This window comes from Nylanderia fulva, unplaced genomic scaffold, assembly GCF_048542155.1.
Source record: "Nylanderia fulva isolate GAGA-0341 unplaced genomic scaffold, ASM4854215v1 Scaffold5, whole genome shotgun sequence".
Taxonomy (NCBI): Eukaryota; Metazoa; Arthropoda; class Insecta; order Hymenoptera; family Formicidae; genus Nylanderia; species Nylanderia fulva.
In genome coordinates, this window is record NW_028190587.1 from 5,157,923 (window position 1) to 5,180,150 (window position 22,228).

The window sequence follows — 22,228 nt, forward strand, 5'->3', positions numbered from 1 at the left end:
TACATTTTGCAAGTCCAACATCGAGACAAATGACAGTGATTGTCGCGCAAACTTGTCAGTATATTACAGCGATTCGCCAAGATTTTATTTTTTTTTTTTTTCTTACACCTCAATCGCGACATTTCACAAGAAAAAATTCTTACGTACGCGTAGGCAGAATTTTTACGTCCTAGTTTTCCGAGTTCCCTTTTTTTCTCCGTGTCGTCGAAAACTTCTCGACGAGAAAATGACGCGTTTTCCGCCGCGGTTAAAGCCGTTCGCGAGTGACGAGAGGGAAGGAGGGTCGAGCTTGGATGCGAATTTTTCGCCCGAACTCAAGAGTTCGTCGACGAACGGCGTTTAACGATCCGGAAACGTTGTAAGTGTGGAGATTAAAGCGCGTATTCGTACACGTAGCCGCGGACCTGTGCACGAAGGTACTTTCCTTCCTTCTCCCATTCACACTCCCTTCGGAATGACACGTTAGGAACGGAGCCAAACCAACTCCAGAATGCGCTGTAGGAATACTTGCACACACACGCACACCAAATGGGAATACTTCTCCTGGCTTTTAATTTAAGTTTGAATTTCAAGGAAAATAATTATCTAGCCGAATGGCGCGAAACACGAACAGCTTTTTAACTATTGATTAAAGCGTGCAAATTGCACGGACGTATAAATAAAAGTTTACTAAAAAAAAAAAAAAAAAATGTTAAAAGGACAGGATAATCCCTTGGCGCATCAATATCTCGCAAATTGTCGCATTTACGAGCTCGCTCAAGATTAATAAGCTTATAGAAGAATCCGCTGTTCACGCTTTGAACATGTACCGATACGTAATCGGTGCGCGCGGCATGATTGATTCGCTGATTCACCGAACAAATTCATGTGTATTCACTCGTGAAATACGCTCGCGAGCGGTACAGGCGGATGTAGCTTTATCTAGGGGCCCCATCATTCACGTTAATTCCACTTAAGCACCGATGCACCTGGCTCGCGGAGCTCAGCGACGCGACAGGAGCGCGACGCACGATGCGCTCGGCAAAAATGAAGAGACGAATGCCATGCAAATCGAGCATTGGAAGCAGCGCATAAGGGTACCTTATGCAGCGGCAACCCAGTGGAACCGAGAGTGGCCGAACGCGGCGGTAGTTTCGAGGGAATGAAAGATGGCAGTGTGCGTATTGTGGAAGGCCGGAACAAACGGAGCACTAAATTCATATGATTTCTTCGTTCCGCAACGAGGGCTCGCAATGGCTTACTTGGGCGTGTTTTGCGTCGGGCGCCGGCGTTGAATATTTGCGCCGGCAAAAATGTTTGGCTAAAGATAGAGTCGAAAGAAAATTTATTCGCGAAAGAAACTCTCTAACTGGATATACTAAGGACAATTATTTAGAGAACGCGGACGGCGGGAGAAAAGGAACTGGAAATAAATCAAGGAATATTAATAAAGGTACGAGAGAAAGAGAAACGTGCTCGCCTCGAGCGAAGGTGCATATAAATTCAGACATGTGGACATAATCAACTCTTCGTAATTATACGAACAAATGATTAAGTCTCTTTACTCGAAGTATGCCCGCGAGGTCCAAAGAGCTCAACAACGTTCCTCTCCTATGCGAGTAAAAGCTCGCGCGAAATGCAGATCGATGGTGCAATTACGTTCGCACGAGTGCACCGAGGATTATTTTCCGTATAATTTTTATTTTCTTATTATTTTATATTAGCCGCGCATAACGCGTAATCTGAGACGACAAGCACGATTTTGAAACGCTATATTCAGGGTGACACGATCGCTGCGGGGAATAACGTATCTCGCAAAGCCATATGAAACTGCATTAGAACGAGCATGCATTTACGAGGAGATTATCCTCAAGCCTAATGATTAATTGTGCGTCATGATTAATCTAATCATCGGCTCAGAAACAAATGCCGTGTCTCGGACACAATCGGTCGAGCTAGGCTGGGCGAGTTAGAGGTTGGCTGCACTCTATGACCTTAATTACTTTGTCGACTAATCGATCGGGCGCATTGTGATCGTACTATGCTCGACACTGGTACCGGCATACGCAATCGCTTCACGCTGAATAGCGTCTTAATTGCTGGTTGGATAATTCGATTCAGCCACTTAATCGATTATGACCGTCCATGGAACCGTTTGCAATCGTATTCGCAAATTCTCGAATTCGAATTGGCCATCTAACGCGACGACAATACAGAGATCTCTATTCAGACAGTTGGATAAACAGAGTGATGCTGCGAAGGACTTGTTGCTCTTTGAATAAGATAGCGTCGATTTTAATAAAATTCATGCCAAAGGAAAAAAAATATCGCAACGAATGCACAAATTATCCAATTATTTTTCTGATGTGTTTGGGTTTTAAAATATAATACTCGTTAAATCTACTTATCTCAAAACAGTAGAAAATCAGATCGGCCTAAAGGAATTTTTGTCGCCCATTCTACGAGTTCTTCGTTGCTTTGTGGCCGGGTACCCGCGATAAATTCCACGAATCCACGATCGCGATATAAAACGCCGCGTCTATCGCCACGGATATTTTCGTCGTGAAATAACGAGTCACAGAAAAAGGATTCCCTAAACTTGGCAGATAAACATCGAGAAACGGTCGGCAGTAGTCGACGAAAGCCCCCTGGTTAATTAGCCAAAAAGTAAGGCCACCTCGTACAGTTCTCCCTCGCTTTTCTTTCCTGCGATACGACGGCACCGTCGTGAATAAAGTACAGTCTCTCGTATCCCCGATTATCCGGTACACACGAGCTCTCGCCCCTTCGTCCACACAAGAGAAGAAGAACCGGGCAGAGTGAGAGAGAGCCTACGGCGTTCTTCGTAGTTCTTTCTCCCGTATCATCCTCGTCGCGGGTCGTCTCTCTTTTTCCGTCTCCTTCTCTCGCGTCGAACTGATCCTAATCTCGATAATGACGCGTAATGGCTGCTGGCGTGAATGTAGCTCTTTGTCCGCGGCTCCTGTACCGGTCATATATCTGTCCGGTACGAGAACCGCGCCATTTCACCCCGTCGAAAAGCACGGGGGAGACCGAAACGGCCGTTTCCAGACTCTTTTTCTACGTCCACGTCCTCCTTCCAATCCTTCTCACGCTCCAATCTCTATGCTTGGCAAGACGCCTTCCCGGGAATTACGCTTAATCACTCTGTTCTGTGTAACGTTCGAGACTACGAGCTGTTTGTACAATATGTATATATGTATGTGTGTGTGAGATTTATTTTGGAACTTTGTTTTTTTTCTTTTTTGCAGAAGCGGTTATGAGAGTTCGATGACCACGGGCCCGCGGACCATCGACGCTACCATGGACTACCTGCAGACGTGCCTCATCTTTTACCTGCTGATCCTCTGCTTCTGCGGCGGACGTTCCATAGACATATGTAAGCAGACATGTCAATTTAATTAAATCAATCTGAGACAGCTCGACGCTTTTGAATCATACTTAAATCACATACATACATTTCTCTATTGATAAAGACTTAAATATTGACAAGCAACTCAATGATCATTCAATTAATTATTAGCTAAAACATTGCATAAATGTATTTCCAATTGTATCAATTACTTCAAGAATTATTAATTTATTTTCAATATAAAATAATTCCATGCGCCAAAGATATTGTTTAAAAAGATCGCGATCAAATAATAATATAATTTTGCAAAAATCGGGTTAAATGGACAATGAGATAAAAGCATATACATATATGACGCGTGACATTTATCGATTAATGGCGGAGAATCAATCTTCCCTCGGCAAAATCAGGAGGTCGTAGTGGCGGAATCGCGGTAGAAGTACGTGTTTACATCCAAGGCTATAATTCTACCCTAGATGGGTGCCCCTGCCAGCCGCGGTTTCACCCGATAAAAACAGAAAGGCCTCCCTCCGTACCGCATTGCCCTTTGCCTTACATTAAACCTCGGGCTCGGTTTCTACTTGGCTTGGTTTCCATCCCATTGACTCCGGCAGCCCGAGCCACCCCCGTGTCAGGTAAACAGGGCGAGAAACTTGCAAAGTATCCGCCAAGAGTTCCAAAGTCGGCCCCGGGAAAGGCTTTTAGGTACTCGTTCGTGAAATCGAGCTCGAAACTTACGTATACGGGACGTATTTCGCACCCGAAGAATTTCTCGAGCAGTACCGAAAGATGGATCGTGATGGTCTCTCGATTCGGTTACACTGCAACGCGTACCATTCCTTTCCCTGGATGAGTGAGTAGATTCGAGTTATACAGAGTATACGTACATAAGCATAAAGTTTGCAGAACGGAGACTTCCTGGGTATATAAGCGCAAAACTATGTTATCGTATATATGCTATATACATTGATATTATGTAACTTGCATTTTTTAACGTGTAGACCTCACGAAGATTTTACCCGTGTAAATAAATACTGTGCTTGAAGAGTCCTTGACAAGGTTCATCACCGTTAGTACTATAAAGTCTGTAAGTGCACAGTAATCGGCTTACGCTAAATATATCTGTACAACGACTATTATACGAGCATATACTAAATCAGGAAAGTTGACGCTACCTTCTAACTCTTGGAATCTATGCGGCATACTATTCAACCTCAAAGCCGATACTTGGGCTACCTTTGATCCTGCTTATACTTGTACTTGAGCGTGCCGGTGTAATCCATGAAAACAACTATATATAACGCGAACTTCGCTAATTAAATTCTATCTGGTTATCAAAACAGCTCAACATAATGCTTTGAGATAACAAGCGAAACAACACCGATTAAAACGACAAGATTACATATAAGAAAAAAGAATTTTGTTTGCAACTAATTAAATACGATTGCTTCGTAACATCAACAAAATTGCAATCTGTCGATTAATATATCAGCCCATTAATAAGAAACTTATCGCATCTTTTCAAACACTTTTTTATTCACGCGCAAAAGTCAGAAACGTGATACGGCGCGCTTTGAATTCGCCCGACCGTGCTTGGGTGCTCAATAGAATCGCATTTTGAACCAGTGACCGGAAGCTCCATAGAAATTTCCTAAGTAGATCGACATGTGAAAAGCGCGAACAGCGTCGAGATATAAATAGCCCCTTCCCCCCACCCACCCTCCATCCGTACCAAAGTTGGAAGTAGACCACGAAGGGAGAGACGATCGAGGGAGGACCCCCCGCGGTGAACTGAACTTGTACATTGAGCCGCGTTGGTGAATTCGCGGTCGTGTTAAGCGAGCCGGTCAGCCGTGGCAGGCCCGAAGGACGGTTGTAGGGCGCAGGAAGGGCTCGCCGAGCAGTTAAAGCGCGCATAAATTGCAATGTTAATGTTACCGGCGATACATAAACATGTTGCACGTCGGTCGGATTGCGGTGTCTGCGCGTGTTGCACATCCCTCCAGGTTCCCGGTTGCATATATGTATACACATATATGCGTGTCTGCGTACGTGTGCATGCGAAAGGGTTTGCGCGTATGGTTTCGCGTGCACCGAGGGTGCGATTGGTAGACGCGTGCCTAGACGAGGAACCACTGCCGCTTCGCGTGTGTATTAACGCGCTCGCGTTTCGGTGTTGCGTAATTGCGAGGTCAACGCGAACGTGCACGTATATGCGCGCGCGTACGAGTGTGCTGGCGTCGGAACGATAGGACAGGAGGTAATTATACAGATGCGTCATCCGGGAAAGGAGGGACGTGTGTGTCTGACGTAGCGAAATTTACCGTACGTGACACACGTGTGCTGGACGAGCTTTTTTTTCTTTCGCATTCCGCGTGAGATTCATTGTTAACGGCGAGTACAATGATGAAGCAGAGGATGTATGTTACCGATATATCTGTACATCTTTAAATGAATGACGAATGCAAATGCATTATAATTTAGGATTTTTAATAACCAATGCACATGCGCGTATATAATATTTGTGTATGCGTAATTAAACGGAGAAGCGTATGTATGTAGAAATAATGCCTTTGTGTATGTGTGGGATAGAGGATGCATCGAAAACAGACGGTAGAAACGTGTTTGGGGAGAGAACCGTCACGCGACAGAGTTCTCCCGCGTTGTAACATTGTCATCCCTCTATTACTCTCTCGATCCTCAGCCCTCCTTTCCAATTATCTACAGATCCATTAGGCTCCAGCGTGATGGTGACGAAATTATTGCAGGAGTCTTCAGCATATTAACATAACAATGCGGCAATTAACGCGTTACTGTCCCCTGTCTACGCTCTGTCGCCGACCCATAACCGACGAACGTAAAACTCGAAATGCAGTTGTAAAAATATTATGAATTTAAAAAACTAGGCTTGAATTAAAAATGAAATTTCCCTTGATTTAAATCTCTATAAGAAGTAGTAATAATAAAAATATGAATAATATAATACATTGTGCAAAAGTATTATTAGTATAATTTTATACATTTTTAAGGAATAGATAAATATATTATTTTACATAATTTAGTCAGAATGAGATATATCACAAGTCGGATTAAGCCATGATTATTCGTTTCGCGAAGAACACTGTACCTAACTGAAGCGATCATACGTGTCCTGGGTCGCGGATTAACAGATTATTTGTACAGTCACCTATGCGCGAGTGCACAAATATACTCTCACAATTGCATTCCCTTCGCAGATACACTTATCAAAACATACCCCGGGTTATCATTACAACTTGTCACTCCTTTGTATGCTCGGTGCGGGCATTAATACTGGCTGACAGCTTCTGCGAGGCTTGTTTGAAAGGCGCGATTATTCGTACGACAAAGGCACCGCCGACACTTTCCGCACGTGTACATCGTATGTCTCTCGGATATAAAATCCCCACGACGTAAACATTCCCAAGCCGGTATCCCGACATCTGTTTCTTACCCTCGCGCAGGCCGCGATCTCGTCGTCGTTCGGCTTGATCACGCGCCAGAACCCAACAGTTTACGCTCGCCTGCGTACGCAAAGATCTCTCTACGTCTCCCTAACGACTTCGGATAAATCGCCTCGAGTGCAATCGACTTAACCCCCGCCATCTCATCGCCGGAGGCGCAATCTTCTCGTTCGCGAGAAACGAGAATGAATCGGGAGAATCAAGGAAGATTGACACATTGAAAGGAGAGGAGACGTCAGTCGGGCGGAAGACGCCGAGCGAAATAATCCTCCGACTTTCCGCGAGCTCTTTTATTATTTTTTTTTTTTTTTTGACGAGATATATCTCGCGATATATATCGCGTTGTCGCTCCGGAAATATTCGCGAGCGAATGCGATTATCGCGAGTCTCTGCCGCGTCGCGATAAACCCGTTCGCATCTCCGTGTTTGCCGAGAGAGAGAGAGCGACGACGTCCCGACGGCATTCGCGGAATGTATCGAGCAACGAATCCGAGGGACGTCTCGTGCTTGACGCGTTGAAAGGACGTCAACTGTCAGACTGTCGACGTCGAGTGTAATAATCCCCGACTTTCGGGTTCGAAGGGCGCACGTCAATCCGCCGCGCGGATCTGTATTTTCATAAGGCCAACCCACGAAAGCAAACACCGGCGTGCCTGAACACGAAGAGTTCGTGCCCTAAAACCCTTCGCGCAATACTGACATCAACTGGAACAAAAGAATTAGGCAACGTGGACGGCGCAAGAAAGGACAGATTTATTTTCTCAAGTGACGCGCCTAAAACGTCCTCGCATTCTTGCGTAAAAAGTAAAATATTTGCATATAATTATTTTTTATTCTCTATTTTCTTCGCGAAAATATTTTTCCATAATTTTACAATTTTTTAAAATAAAGGTTTAAATAAGGAGATATTCTCGCAATGAAACAACTCGATATACGGTGTCTCTATCTCTTCTGAATATCTATTAACATTAGTTACGCATTAGCGAATAAACTGGTTAGTTTCGATAAATCCAGGGCATGAAGGCACACGAACTCTGTATAAAAGGGTTGCACTTTCAACCCTCGGGGTCTAAGTAACGCATGCAACTCGAGACGGTGATTCAGTCCACGGTGGGTAATGCCTAAGGGGGTTCCAAGGCTGGAACGGCTGCGAATGTAGAGAGAAGGCACGGAAACGGTGGTGGATATAAAGGGCGAGAGAAAGAGAGAAAGAGGAACCTCAGGAAAGTAGGAGGGACGAAAGGGTCGTATAAAAGTAGTACTTCCGCTCTGCCAGTCGTCGCGGCGCCAGGGGGACGGGCATGCGCATTTTCGTCGAGGCAAGTTACCTTCTGCTTAGAACGAATGTTTGTTTTCTCTGAAAGAGGCGAAAATGGCTCCCCAGGTCCGAGAAAGCCACATCTTGGCCCTCATGGCCGTACGAAAGGGTACAACGCGCTGTCTAGGGACGCACCAACTTCTTTCGAGGTCGACGCTCTTACAAACATTCATTCTAATTTCGCCAATGTCCGGGAAATGAGCGCGATGTTGCGGTCGAAAAGGGAAACCTTGCGGCAGGTCCACCTGTTAATTTCTTAAACAAACAGAACAAACTGAATACCGTCGCAATGAGCCGCACTGAGGAGGTGATTATCGCTAACACACACAAACGAGTAGATAGTTTCCAAGTTACATGTTACCTAACAACTTCAACAGAATTTCGTTGTTGCCTAATAAAAATTTACTTAACGATATACATATATGTGTCTGTCTAAAGAAATAATTATGATGTCTCTAAAAAAGTTGTATCTATTCTTTTTCTTCAACGATCTATTAAGCACTTTGCGAACAATTTTTAATGTCATATTTTTAATTTAACATTTTAAGTTACACAAGAATTTAAATTTCCCGTTTTCGCAATAGAATGATTTGAGGATATTTGTGTGACAACTCGTACATTATAATTAGTCGAGACATTAAAAAAAATTGAATTAACCCGAGGATTAAGTGCGAATCATGATTTATGCGCTAATATCGCGCTGCAATGAGATGGGGAATTTTAATATGTTTTTCATAAAAGAGTCCCGGTGCGTAATTAATTTACATTCGCGCTCGACGAGAGAAGTGTGAGCGAACGTACCGAGAGCCAACCGCGACTTTGGTGCGCCGTCATTAATAATAATCCCGGAATTAACAAAGGAAGGGTGATGCGAATTATTAAATTCACCGAGATAGAAAAGCCCTGTTTTGTTGGCATCTACCCTCACCATATTTCCTTCATCTTTCTTTCCTAATTTGCCGAGGGATTCTTCTGTGCAATTTGCTTTGCTATTATTATAAAAGCTGAGCTAATTACACACCGTATTCGTCCACCAAAGACAGTATATCTTTGACTTCCTCCGGAATATGAGAACGAAGTTATATGAGACGCGATGCGTGAAGATCCACAATGAGGATGTATCAAATTATTAATCATTCTAATTCTTTTTGTGAAATTGTAGAAAAGAATTAAAATTTCCATATCACAATTCCAATACAGTTACAAGCTGTAGCCAAGTACATGTTAAATTATTAAAATCAGCCTCGCCTAGGATAGACGTGACTTACACCGTGTTAAAGGTTAATTCTGAACCACTTTCATTGTCAGTTTCTCGAAGGAGTGGTTCGCTGCTCGAGTGAATACTTCGTAGGAGAGGACAAATGACGGCAGAGAGAAGGAGATCCGTGCTTGTAAAGAGGAGATTTACGATATTGCGCAATTCGTAGATCTGTAGATCTCTCTCCAACAGATCGCGCGCGCAGCCTTCATCGCTGTCTCAACTTGTAACTTGAACGTGGAAGCGTCTGATTCAGTACCGAGACATTTCAATTACCATTTCGGTATTTCAAGATTCGCGGAAAATCGTTTATCAACTCGTAGAAATACACAGGGGCGAGAGAACGTACGAAATAATAGCGGAGAAGAAGCGCGGATACTATCACGTAACAACAAATATAAAAGCGCAGTCCCGGTATGTACTGGATATACGCGCGGCGAAAGAATTTTTCTCGGAATTTATTACGGATTTTTCCATTACAATCTACGTCGCCCTGCGCGTTTATACGAACGTATTGCGTTTTTCTCCGAGCGCGGCTTGTTCGTCGACCGTTTCGTGGCTGTCTCGGGTTTCGTGAGAGAAGCCGTCTCTCTGGAAAGAAGCGGTTATCAGTTTGACAGTGACGCGGTTAGAGAAGGAGAGGAGACGCGAGAACGTGCGGGCGCGAGAAGACGAGGGAGCGATGTAGAACGCGCCGAAGTGGGGTTGCGAAGGCATTCAATTTTCCTCTTCTCGCGGACGGAGGGCGGCACACACCCTTCCGTTCGGAGCTGTCACTCCCCGAGAGTTATGGTCGCCGAATGAGTGGCTGGGGCGGGCCAAACGTCGCATAACTTACTTCTTCTTCTTCTTCTTCTTCTTTTTCCTCCTGCTCCTCTTCTCCTCCCGTTTTCCAGGATGTCTATAAATACGAGAATCGAACCTGCCTGCTTACCCCAGCTACTCGTGGAGGGCCTCTCTCGTTACTCGCGCCCTGGATGCTCCACGCCGACACCGAGCACGTATACCGGAAGAAGCGCGGGACCGATCGATCTCTAGGAATCTCGGATCGTGCGCCGGGTAGCGTTGATTATACCAGAGACTTATTTGTCTCGAACGCGTTTTTTGCCCCTTTAAAGAAACTCGAGGCGTTTCGGTCCTCCTCGAGTATTTTTAGCCGATGTTAGAGAGAGAGAGTTTGACGATGATTACCGGAAATTCCCGCGTAATTGTTTCCTCGTCTCTCTCGAGAGACGTTGAAAGTGTAGTTAAAACTTTCGAAGTCTATGTTTCTTGAATTTTTCACCGTATATCCATTTAAAAGATTCGATTTCTTATTCATAAGTCAAGGGAACGTCAGATGCGATTATTTTATAAGTAGGAATGTAAAGTAGCAAGAACTTGTTTCTTTCAATTTACACTGTTTGTTAGACTTTTGATATAATTGTATTATCTGTCAATTTAAAAAAATATATAATTTTACTATTAGTTGGAAATTATTTACTCAAAAATTGTTAAAAATTTAACAAATGGGAATTTTAGGAACATCTGCAGACTGTGATGAATTTTTGGCTCATTCATATTCGACATTTTCGACAATGTTTGGAGATTAATATAGGAAATGTTTACAATCCTCTTATTTACGTCAGACAGATATATATCTTTTCGGTGCCAGACATCCGCGACGATGAAGAAAGAAGCGGTCGGAAGAAAAGTTTGTGGATTTAAGATCGTTGGAGGAATAAACGAGCTCGATAATCGTTGACGATTCCAACGATGGCTCAGGAAACAGCTGTCGTTAGGTTCATTCGAAGAGGCAGGGGGGTTGAATTTTCTACTCGGATTTATCGAGTTTACCGAAGCACCGTTCCGTCTTGCCGCGATTTCTTGCTAAAGAGCTGTATATCATTCGCTCGTTTCCCGGGAATCCTGGCTCGATCTTACGCCACGCTAACAGATCTGCTTTGATCGCTCCACAAGGTGCAACGGCCTGTCCGAGGTTCACCGCTTTGATCGTCGGCGAAACTAGCGCGAATATGTAATTTCAAGTCATCCGGCACTTATCTTTCTTCGATTCTCCAAATGGAAATCCGTTCTCGGTATCCTACAGCGTTAAGCGCTGTAATTATCGCGAGATGCGTCGGGCGATAAAAACGGCGCTCTGCAGAGGCGCCTGCGCCTCTCTTTTGCCTTTTTCATCGTTTTCGTTCCGCGCGCAGCATGCGGCGTTGACTTCGAAAAAAAGTAGCCCCACGCATAATGAAAGCCTGATTAACTCCAGTTCTTGCCGAAAATAACAGCGCGGCACGCCTCTCGAGAATCTTGTTTAAAACTCGTTTAAAACAACTTTTAATAAACGACGAAAAATCTAGGCTAACGAGAGCATAATATATCGCTGATATGCAAGACAAACCATGTATCAACTTTGTTACAATTTATCGCGACGGAGAGAAAGAAAAAGCGAGAATTTTTATTATAATAATATATAATTAAAAGAAGAGAGATAAAAAAAATGATCTCTAAAGGAAAAGGTGTCTCAGATTTCGCAGAGAGAAAGCATCGCGTTATTAGATTATCAAAGTTCTCTCGCACATGTATGTATGTATTGTGCACTTAATGTTAACACATCGTCCTAAAGTGGGCTTTACACGCAAGGTTTATATCGTTCATTTGTTCTCACTCGAGGCAAACATATAATTGAAGCAATTTCCTTTATTTGCAGCACAATGCATCGCACCCCTGGGGATGGAGTCGGGCGCAATTCCCGACGCGGACATCACTGCGAGCTCTAGCTTCGATAGCGGAAACGTCGGGCCGCATCGCGCACGGTGAGTGAATTACTGATTCGTTTATGCAGGCGCATCGCACACAAATCCAATGCAATATCAAATCCGGAAATTTGATCATATTAACTCCGGTTACGGACCGTGAAAAACGCAGCGGCGTGCGCTCGCATCGGCAGGGTGTTCGAACTCGGTATATGCGAATAAAAATTGAAACAAGATGTGTCGATACTTTTTTCCGCAATATAGGTGTCGCATCATCCGATTAAAATGTGGCAAAATCGTCTAGCCACGTGTTCGTCTCTCATCGAGTTGCAACTTACGTCTTCAAATTCATTTCGCGCATTTAGCTCGTCGATTTAATCACAAGTGTTTTCTTGAAAGGCATTTCAGTTCATTGACCATTTAATTCGATCATTCACCGATCTTGAACTTTCAAGTGATGCAACATCATTTACAAATTATTTATACAAATATAAATATTTAAAAAATCTTGAAACTGATATTTTTCTGGAAGATACAGAATATTTGAAAGATAAAAAGTATACTTGTCGAGTGTGCTGTCCGTTGACTAAAAGCTTACCCGTGAAAAGTTCTCGATCTATCTACTCGAACTCTAATTGGCTCTCGACATGGCTATTTAAGACATGAACGAGCGGAACCATCGTCTTCGTGGAACGCGATAGATGATCCATAAGTATAGATCTGTGTAAGTCGCAAACGCGATTCGACAGGCCGCACGGACGACGCGCGTCTGTCATCTTGTCTGTCATCCCTCGAGATAGATACCGAGACGATCGACCGGTCACAACGTACAATTAATCACGCCCTACTAAACTGCAACTCTGTCTAATTCGGCCTTCAAACCGCAATGAGGATTAATGACGCGCAGCGTCCCGCATGCCCGGAGCCATTTGTATCGGTCGTTCCAAAGCTCTTAGACGTCGTTAACGTGCCCGTCGCATACTCCTTTGATTATGCGTGTCAGCTAATTACCATTCCGGCGGGACAAACGCGGCGTACGGACGGATGTCCAAACACAAGGAGAATCATCGGGACCACCTAGCGCGCTAATAAACTCGCACTCGCGCAAGACATTAACTCCACCGGTGCCCTTTTGCCCGTAATTGAAATTCTGCCGCATTAACCGAGCCGTGCGTGAATTTTCAATATTTCGCGGAGTGTAATCAACATCTCGTCACTATTAATCAATCATCGGAGCGGGAATATACAAAATAAATTAATGCGTTAAATTAATCGCGAGTATGTATTCGGTCGTGGGATAATCATCGGTTAATAGATAAAATAGAGATGCATTAAAGTCAGTAATAATAATCGATCATGCCAAGTATCCCCTTCGCCGCGGCAATGCCGATATATATCGTTCCTTCAGACCGCATTGTCGACTAGAACTTCTTTGACAGCATTCTCATGGCTTCGTGATATTGCGGGCTTCCAGACGAATACCCTATTTACCTATCCGCTTACCATAAAATACTTTTATACATGTACCGCACGGATATATCGTAATCGGAAAAGCGGTCCTCTTTATAAAACTTAAATCTTGTAATCTAAATAATTTTATTTATTTTAAAAGTTGTTTGAAAATTAAACTTTTTTTTTTCATTTACTACACATAATATCTCAAAGATTATGCAAAGGGATGTGGAAAAATATTATTCTCTCTCAAAAAAATTTTCTCGATCATTCAACAACGAAGCGGAGAACTGCTATCCTATTCACCTTAGCAACGAATCATTTCTCTCCCGACAGTTCCCAAGTCCGATCTCGAAGCGACGCGCATTCTTCTCGTCCGACAAACCATTCCTCTCGATAATCGGTCCCTCCGTCTAAGGACGCGCTCCGATTCCGCCGACGTGGCAGCTCGCAGAGTCCAAGTCGGCGTAATCGTCCGTTCAGAGATTTATCGCGGACCAAGAGTACCGTGCACGCGGAATGTCTTTGATGCCCCGGACTGTATCAAAGTGGCAGCCAGGCAGTTCGAGGTCTCTTAATGGGCTATGAGTTATGATCTTTCGCGGCGGTAGAATATTATTACTTTCCCTCTCTCGCTCGCTCCTTCCAGCATCCAGCTGCACCGTTTCCATCCGCGCGTCACGCGCTTTCTTTTACTCTACATGTGCTTCTCCTTTTCTCTCTCTTTCTTCCTGTCTTCTCACGTTCCTCGCAAAATGTCCTCTCTCTCTGTCTTACGTCGCCGAACCACGTCGGAAGGTGCTCTTAGAGACACGTAGCGAGCCCTGGTCGACCGTTTTTACTGCCTTCACGTCAAAGCAACACTTAAAGTTCTGACACTTCAGAAGGCTGTGGCTCACCTCTTTATTGCGCGAGAACATTTTTGCTCGACACGAGTTCCGCCGGGCGGATTCATCTGGCTGGGTTCCGCTCCTCTCTCTCTCCTTCTTTTTTTTCTTTTCTCAAATTTTTCTTCGGCGAACAATTTTCGTTCCTGTTTTTCGCACGCGAAGATATCTTCCGTAGATATTCGCGAAGAGAGGATTCCGTCTAGAATTCTCGGGGGGATGCTTTCATAAAAACTTTTCACGGTTAATAAACGCGATGAAAATATTCACGTCGCGTGCCTCGGTACATAAATATCTAATTTTATTAATAAACGCTTAAAGTAGATAACGCAACTTTGTGGACTATTATCGTAACAAGAATATATAGCGGCGTAGCAATTTACGGTGAGCTGAAAAAAAAAAAGAGATTCCGAAACAGAGATTCGCTCTCGTTGGCTTAATTTACGAGTCGTGGAATCGTTCCCTACCATGGCAACACGTGCGTTATTTCACGGTCGCGCAGACAGAAGGAGAGAGTTTTTAATGCCGCAGACGAATCCGCGAAAGGTATCTGTGAATACAATTATTAGCCGGCTCTAAGTGGCTTCGTCGCTCGGTGCCAGCTCATCTTTAATTCATGTCATCCGGGGACTCGGTTCGATCGATAAATTATAATTTCACCCCGTATCGCGCGATGGCGAGCTGACGCTTATCCGTCAGACACGCGGCCGATCACGTATTTATACGATTTCCTCCGACGACGAACAACAATGTCGGTGTTTCCGCTCGCTGCCAGAAACTCTACTTCTGCGTTTTGCTATTCGTATATCGCGATAACAATTCTCTTATCGTCGGATGTAGGCACGAATCCTTCGCACGCTATGTGAAGTTATAAAGTCGCACTACATTTTTTTCCGTTCATTTCGTATTCAGTAATGTTTACATAATTCCAAAATGTCATTTTCCTTTATACACGCTCCCGCTGCAAAACTATAAAAACGAAGAATATCGCGAAACAAAATACGGCAAAAACCTGTCGAATTTGCATGCAGATGTAAATTCGAAAAAGGAGAAGTGTATGAATAAAATGTAAAAGCATCCGCGAGACGGGAAAGTTCGGAGAACGCGGAGCGTTTGGCGACTATTTTCCTTTTCACGAGGGATTTCCCCCAAAGAAGGTCTACTTTCCCCTCGGCGATCGTAGCGCGATAAGAAAGCGGGAAAGAGAAAATAAAGATCCGTAATCCCAGAGCAAATATTTATTCTTCCAGGCTGAAGCAGGAGAGCCACGGAGGTGCCTGGTGTCCGAAGCAGCAGATCACGGCGGAGCCGCGCGAGTGGCTCGAAATCGATCTTCACACGGTGCACATGATCACGGCTACCGGCACTCAGGGTCGCTTCGGTAACGGCCAGGGTGTCGAGTATTCAGAGGCGTATCTGTTGGAATACTGGAGACCGAAGTTGGGAAAGTGGATCCGCTACAGAAACTTTCGCGGCGAGGAGGTAAAGCTTACTATATTATATCCATATTATCTTCAATCTTTCTTCGTGATCGATGAATAGCGTCGTATATAATGGCTCGTAATCGGAGCCAATCATTGAAAACGATATAGCAATCGAGAATAGCCGAGGTCAGGGATGTCTTGAATAACTCCGACATAGAAACGCAATCGACGTATGCGTATTTATAGATTGTGAAGTAGCAAATTGGAACGTGTGTATGAAAAGATTTGTCAAGTGTGCCGTGTCTGAGATTGCGAAATTTATTATACATGATCTAGCTGTCCTAGATATATTCAGTCACGCAATTTGCCACGATCGATTTAATCGTCGCGAACCTTTAGAGAAAGACATTTCGCCCGGCAATTTCATTCGATATGGCAATCCAAGCGGCGAGAAGGAATTACGTATGCGCGGACAAAGTCGCGGGGTTAAATTTAGTCGCAGGAAATGCGCATAAAGCCGAGCACGGAGCTGAGATTATTGAGAATGATTTGCAGCGGTGTCCAGAGACACAGTAACTAAAGGTTGACGTTAACAAGACGTAAATCTCTAACGTAATACGCCACGCTGGAAAGTCCGAGGATACATGATGTAATTTATATTAGGTACAGATATGCCGGCAACCGCGAACCCTAAGTCTTTAATTAACGTCTATCCCGCAATAATCACACGCTATACCGGCAATTTACACTCGCCCGGCGAAAATAAACTCCACGCGGTCGCGAATTTCGTCGAAAGTGGTGAAGCTTGGGTCGGGATAATTTGACGTATGCAATTCGCGAATCCTCGGCAAACCAACCGAAATGAAGGAAACGTGCGTCTCGTAAAATCACTCATGTCGTGTCGCTCGCTTCTTTAATGCATGCCTGCTCGCGCCTTGCCTCACGAAAAGCGAAAATACACGTCGAGTGTGGACGACTCGCGCCGAGGAGTGTCATCGATTTCCGAAACCGACGAAAGAAAGGAGAGACGCGAGCGTCCGGTCGTGTCAGGGTAACTTTCCTTCGGAGTTAGCGGGCGGGGTGGTGCTACGAGCTTATTTGTATAGCAGGTTGGATCAATAAAATGAAGGAAGGGAAGGTCGTAGCGTGCACGCGGGTTAGACGATTCCGACTCACCTACATAGAGACCTGTCTGAATACGCGAATCCTTCGGTAGCGTACGTATTCAACGAAGGTCGAACCCGAAAGGAAGAACGATCTTGAGTACCACATTTGCATACAGCTGCGGGGCGATTTGCTTTTACGTTATATTATTTCCCTGACACGCGCGGAGACTTTTGACATTTTCATCTACATACTCCTCCAAAATGAATCGCAGCGAATATATTTTAAGGCACGCTAAGTGTCAGATATTAAAATAATTGTAACAATTTATTTTGTTTTAGCCATTCTTTTTCTACACTTTTAAGAAAAAGTTTTAAAGTCGAGAACTATGTATGATAATTATTTTTATTAATTTGCGCTATGCGCAAATTGAATGATAATCCCGGAGAAAAGATTAATAACTCGAAAAATATGATTTATTATACGATATTCGCATACCTCGTATAATTTGTCTGTAGCGCCATGTATACCTGTTAGAACGGAAGAGGCCACCCAGAAAATATAGGGAAGAGGTAGGGATAAACCTGCAGAAATTTGTGTCTCTTCCTCCCGCTGTGAGCTCCGCGTTGTCCCTCGGTTAATTACACAACGACACTCGGCTTATCCGACACATAATCTTTCTTAACAACCCGATTCGATATGGGCAACGTTGGTAGAAACCATGTGGTCCTGTCGTCACCCATATTTTACGGCCAATGATTTTGAATGCAGCGATTATTAAAATCAATGTCGTAAAATAAAATAATTTTTCTTTTTAATATTCCTCATAAAAGAGTGGACGACATGCATATTTTTTTGTCTTTATATTCTCGGCAACATCGCTGACCATAACTGGCCATGATATATGATATTAATAGATATCACTATATGATGCCAGCGCAGAGGCCCACACAAATTATAGTATAAAACTTATCATACATAAATCAGCATAATCGCGTTGAACCACCCATTGGGGCGTTTCCTCTTAAATTAAGCCGTAAAGTGTCTTATCCTCCAAGACCTTCCGCGACGACGCGTAAACATCAACGCCGCCTCTAAGACGATTCAGCTACTGAGCTACCGATCCAAGAGCAACACACACGAAACGATTAACATAAAATGGGCGTTGGTCCCGTCCTCGCGCCGCTTCGAGACATTCGTTGGAATTCGCCTACAACGAAAAGAGTGACGAGAGAGAAATCGTGGCAACGGTCGAGGAATATAATTTGAGAGACGATCGTTCGCTTCGGCGCGAGGCGGTGCTTGAGAAAAGTCTTTCGCGATAAAAGCAGACCGCGTATATATATATGCGTGGGCGCGAAGATAAATATCAGGATTACTTATTTTTCCTGCCGTACACGTCTCAACGGCTCGTAAATGCCGTCGTAATTTGGTCCCTCTCCCGCGGGTCTTTCGGGAATTAAGATTCGCCGCACCTTCCCGAGAACCCAGGCACACGCGAAATCGACCTCCGTATTTCGTGTGAGTCATCTTCATAAAAAAATTCGATAGCGCAGCCGGTCGCGTCGCGTCACGAGTGAACGAAACTTGGGATATAACATAAGCATACGTATTTATAAGCGCGATACAATGTATAGTATTTTTTTTTTTTTTTTCACCAACCGAGTGTCGAAATATTTTATCCATGAATGAAATCTTCTTGAATGCGAATGAAAAACGTAACAGATAAATCGTAAAAACAAAATTGCAATATGCATTAGCGCATACAAGCAATGTAAAGGAAAGCTTAGAAGTATATGTATTTATATATTCTAAAACTACATCCTTTTTTTCCCGATTCCCTTTTTAGCATTGAATTTTTCATATATATTATTTTCGTAATATGTAAGAGACAAAGATTGAAGGCCCGTACTATAAATCAATGGAAATTTCTCTGCTCACCTTTTCGGACAAAAATAAATCTTACTCCAAGTACAATCATCGAGGAGAGACAGGATGCTGTTACGTATACACTTTGCAAAGCTATACACGTAACTGTCAACCTCCGGAAACGCCCACGATGCGGTTCCGTCGCATGCTGGCAGAAAATTTCTCACGTGTCGGTTCATTGTATTTGCCCGTCCGACGCCTTGGTACCGTCCGTTTCAATGTGCTAAACATCAGGTACCGTGTCGCGGTGCAAATAAAACGGTGTCAGCTACCGGCCCCAATTACCGCGCCACCCGACGCGGAACGTGCCGGTTCGCGCGGTCACGAGAATCATCTTTAAACGTGTTTCCCATCGCAATCGTAACTTCTGGTAAATAGAAAAAAAAAAAATAAAGGTAGAGTGTCTTGCAAAAATTAATATACATGCAACTCGAATTGCCGGATATTACAATAGATAATACACGAGGAGAAATGACAATGCCAATAATTTTACATGTTAAATAATGTATACAGAATTATGATATTAAAATATATAAGCTGCTATATATATTACTATAGAAATAAATTTACACTTTATTATATTGAAAAGCACTTTTCGTTTCACTTGTCATATATGGCATATAATTTATTTATGAGCGCGTAATTGCGTTTCACAAAGGTGTTTCAAAGAGTCTTTCAATATTTGTTCATTTTTCTACAACAAAACGAATAATCTATAATGAAATTCAATCACGGTGCGTATTGTACGCAGAATCGATTAAATTGATCATATTAAATTGATTAATATCGAGATATAATGGAACATTATTCAACGTCCGACGAGCACGGCCATAATGGGGAAGAAAGAACACGCTTGTAACGGGGTGAAATAGAAAATAAAGGAATGTTTGCACCTGTCGGGATCACAACGGTGATGGTTACACGGTCACGTAACCGACCATACGTGAGAATCTCTCGCGCGAGCGAGTCAGGAGGCGCTGGCGAGATCATAAGTGGAAAATAAGAGGTCCTTTGTTTCAAAGGGCCTCTTCTCTCCCTCGACGTCGTCCGAGAAATGCCCGATCCTATCCGGCGATATACGTATTCGACCATCGCTCTCGCGCGCTCGACCGATCGAATAGAACGAGCCTTGTTCTATGCGAGAGAGAGAGAGAGAGAGAGAGCGCGGCGAGCCTGAAATCACGCTGCGCAGAAATGCTACGGTGCGTCGTGGCGCAATTTATATTACGGGCTAGTGAAAAATATCTCGCTATCTCGCCGCCTGAATGTCCGTAAATGAGGCAAGGGTCAAGATGCTATACACGGACGCTGATCTTCATCGGAGAATACCGCGAATAATCCATCTATTCACCGATAACTTAGCATGACGCGTAGCATGAATACTATCATTTAAACATATCGTATTATATATTCCGTTCTGCCAATCACAATCTGATATACATATCTATATATATGTCGTTTGCATACAATTTGTACGTCTTTTAACTCTCAGATGCTTCAACATATATCAGAGAGGGAATTCAAATGAGATACGAAATATTTTGTCGAAAGATATTAGGATGATATACTAAAAGGCAATTTCTATATTTTATTTCAGGTTATCGAAGGGAACAAGAACACTTATCTGGAATCGAAGAAGGATTTGGAGCCACCGGTATGGGCCAGCAAAGTTCGTTTTCTACCCTACAGTTATCATCGTCGCACAGTTTGCATGCGCGTTGAATTGTACGGTTGTCCTTGGAACGACGGCATTGTCTCGTATTCGATGCCTCAAGGTGACAAGCGCAACAACCGGGAATTCTTCGACACGACTTACGATGGTTATTGGGACGGACAGCTACTCCGTGGTTTGGGGCAATTGACAGACGGCAAGATCGGACCGGACTACTTTAAGATGAGTTACTACGACACCTATGATAGAAATCAAGGATGGGTAGGCTGGAAGAACGACACAAGATCCGGACATCCGCTCGAGATTAAATTCGAATTCGACCACGTCAGAGAGTTCTCGGCTGTTCACATCTACTGCAACAACCAGTTCACCAAAGATGTGCAGGTAAGATTCGTTTAACGTTGCACGCTTTGTTACGCATAGAAGAGATTTCATTTATAAATCTGCGAGGTGCGCGTGTGAGTCGGACCACAAAGATGCTTATACTTATATTTTCGTAGAAATATATCTCATTTCTTTTTTATTATTAACTTGCGTATATATCTTTTTCACACAAAAATTTTCAAGTATTAGAAAAAACACGAACTGCGAGACTGATTTATGATTGTGATTGATTTATGGTCGATCTCGAAATTCTCGAGATGTCTGCCGCTATCATGTCATTAGCTACGTGCGCTCATTTATCATATATCTTATTATAAAGTTGGACTATAAGATAACCATGGCGACCGTTTCTTCTCGTACGTATTTGCACGATAATAAGCAAGAAAAACTATAAATGGATATGCGTATATGGAGGAAATTGGAATGGCCCGCGGCAGTGACTTGCCGGTGAGAACGAAACGGCTGCTGAATAAAGTAGGCGGTTGGCGGAGGACGCAAGAAAAAGGCGCAAAAAGGAAAGACGGACAGTCGCGGCAAAATGTGCGCGAAGATCCTTCGCCAGCCTTTAATCCACACCCAGAGAATAAGGGAAAAAAAAGGAAAGAAAGGAAAAGAAAAAAAGAAGCCGTGAGGTTGAAGAGACGATGTATACGGCACGAAATCCAGTTTTCACGTTGGAGTCAAGGTCGGACGTAGGATGGGTAACGAGGCGCAACAACGGTTAGCCCCTGGGTTCGGCTGAAACGGACGGAAGGAGAAAAAGGAAACGCGGCTCCGCGGATCCGCGTTTCACTTGGAGCGGCTGCGCGGTGGCCGTGGCTTTGCCGGAGACGTCAGTTTTTCCGTGAAAATTTTTCGCCCCTACGATCTTTTTACGCCTGAGTGTTTACATAATGGCTCGCTGAACACTCGGCTCTAATGGCAGTGAGATGTACCTATTTTAATAAAATAATTCGGCACTTAGAGGAGCTTGGAATAGCGAAGCGTGATATTTCAAGAAAGGACTCTAATCAAAACTGAATGAGCAAATTGTAAATAATTTGCGAATCGTAGCGGAAAATTGTTTTGTCAGAAAGCTCAGGCAATTGAATCGCTCAGTAAATTATACCACTTGATAGTAAATTCCTTGATGATAAATCAATTAAACATTGAATGTGCAAAAAGAAAAAATATCTAGTTTAAAATCTAATCATCTAATTACAAATTAGACTATCAATAT

General features: G+C 43.6%; 1 protein-coding gene across 5 annotated transcripts in view; it reads left to right on the forward strand.

The window, feature by feature from the left end:
- LOC114941714 (discoidin domain-containing receptor 2) overlaps window positions 1–22,228 on the forward strand; it is a 146,330-nt gene that overhangs the window by 114,339 nt on the left and 9,763 nt on the right. For all 5 annotated transcript variants that reach the window (XM_085487070.1, XM_085487072.1, XM_085487068.1 and 2 more), the window contains 4 exons: window positions 3,252–3,379; window positions 12,112–12,217; window positions 15,747–15,978; window positions 20,551–21,009. In XM_085487070.1, coding sequence (XP_085343196.1) covers window positions 3,252–3,379; window positions 12,112–12,217; window positions 15,747–15,978; window positions 20,551–21,009 — 925 coding nt within the window. The remainder of the gene's footprint in view (window positions 1–3,251; window positions 3,380–12,111; window positions 12,218–15,746; window positions 15,979–20,550; window positions 21,010–22,228) is intronic.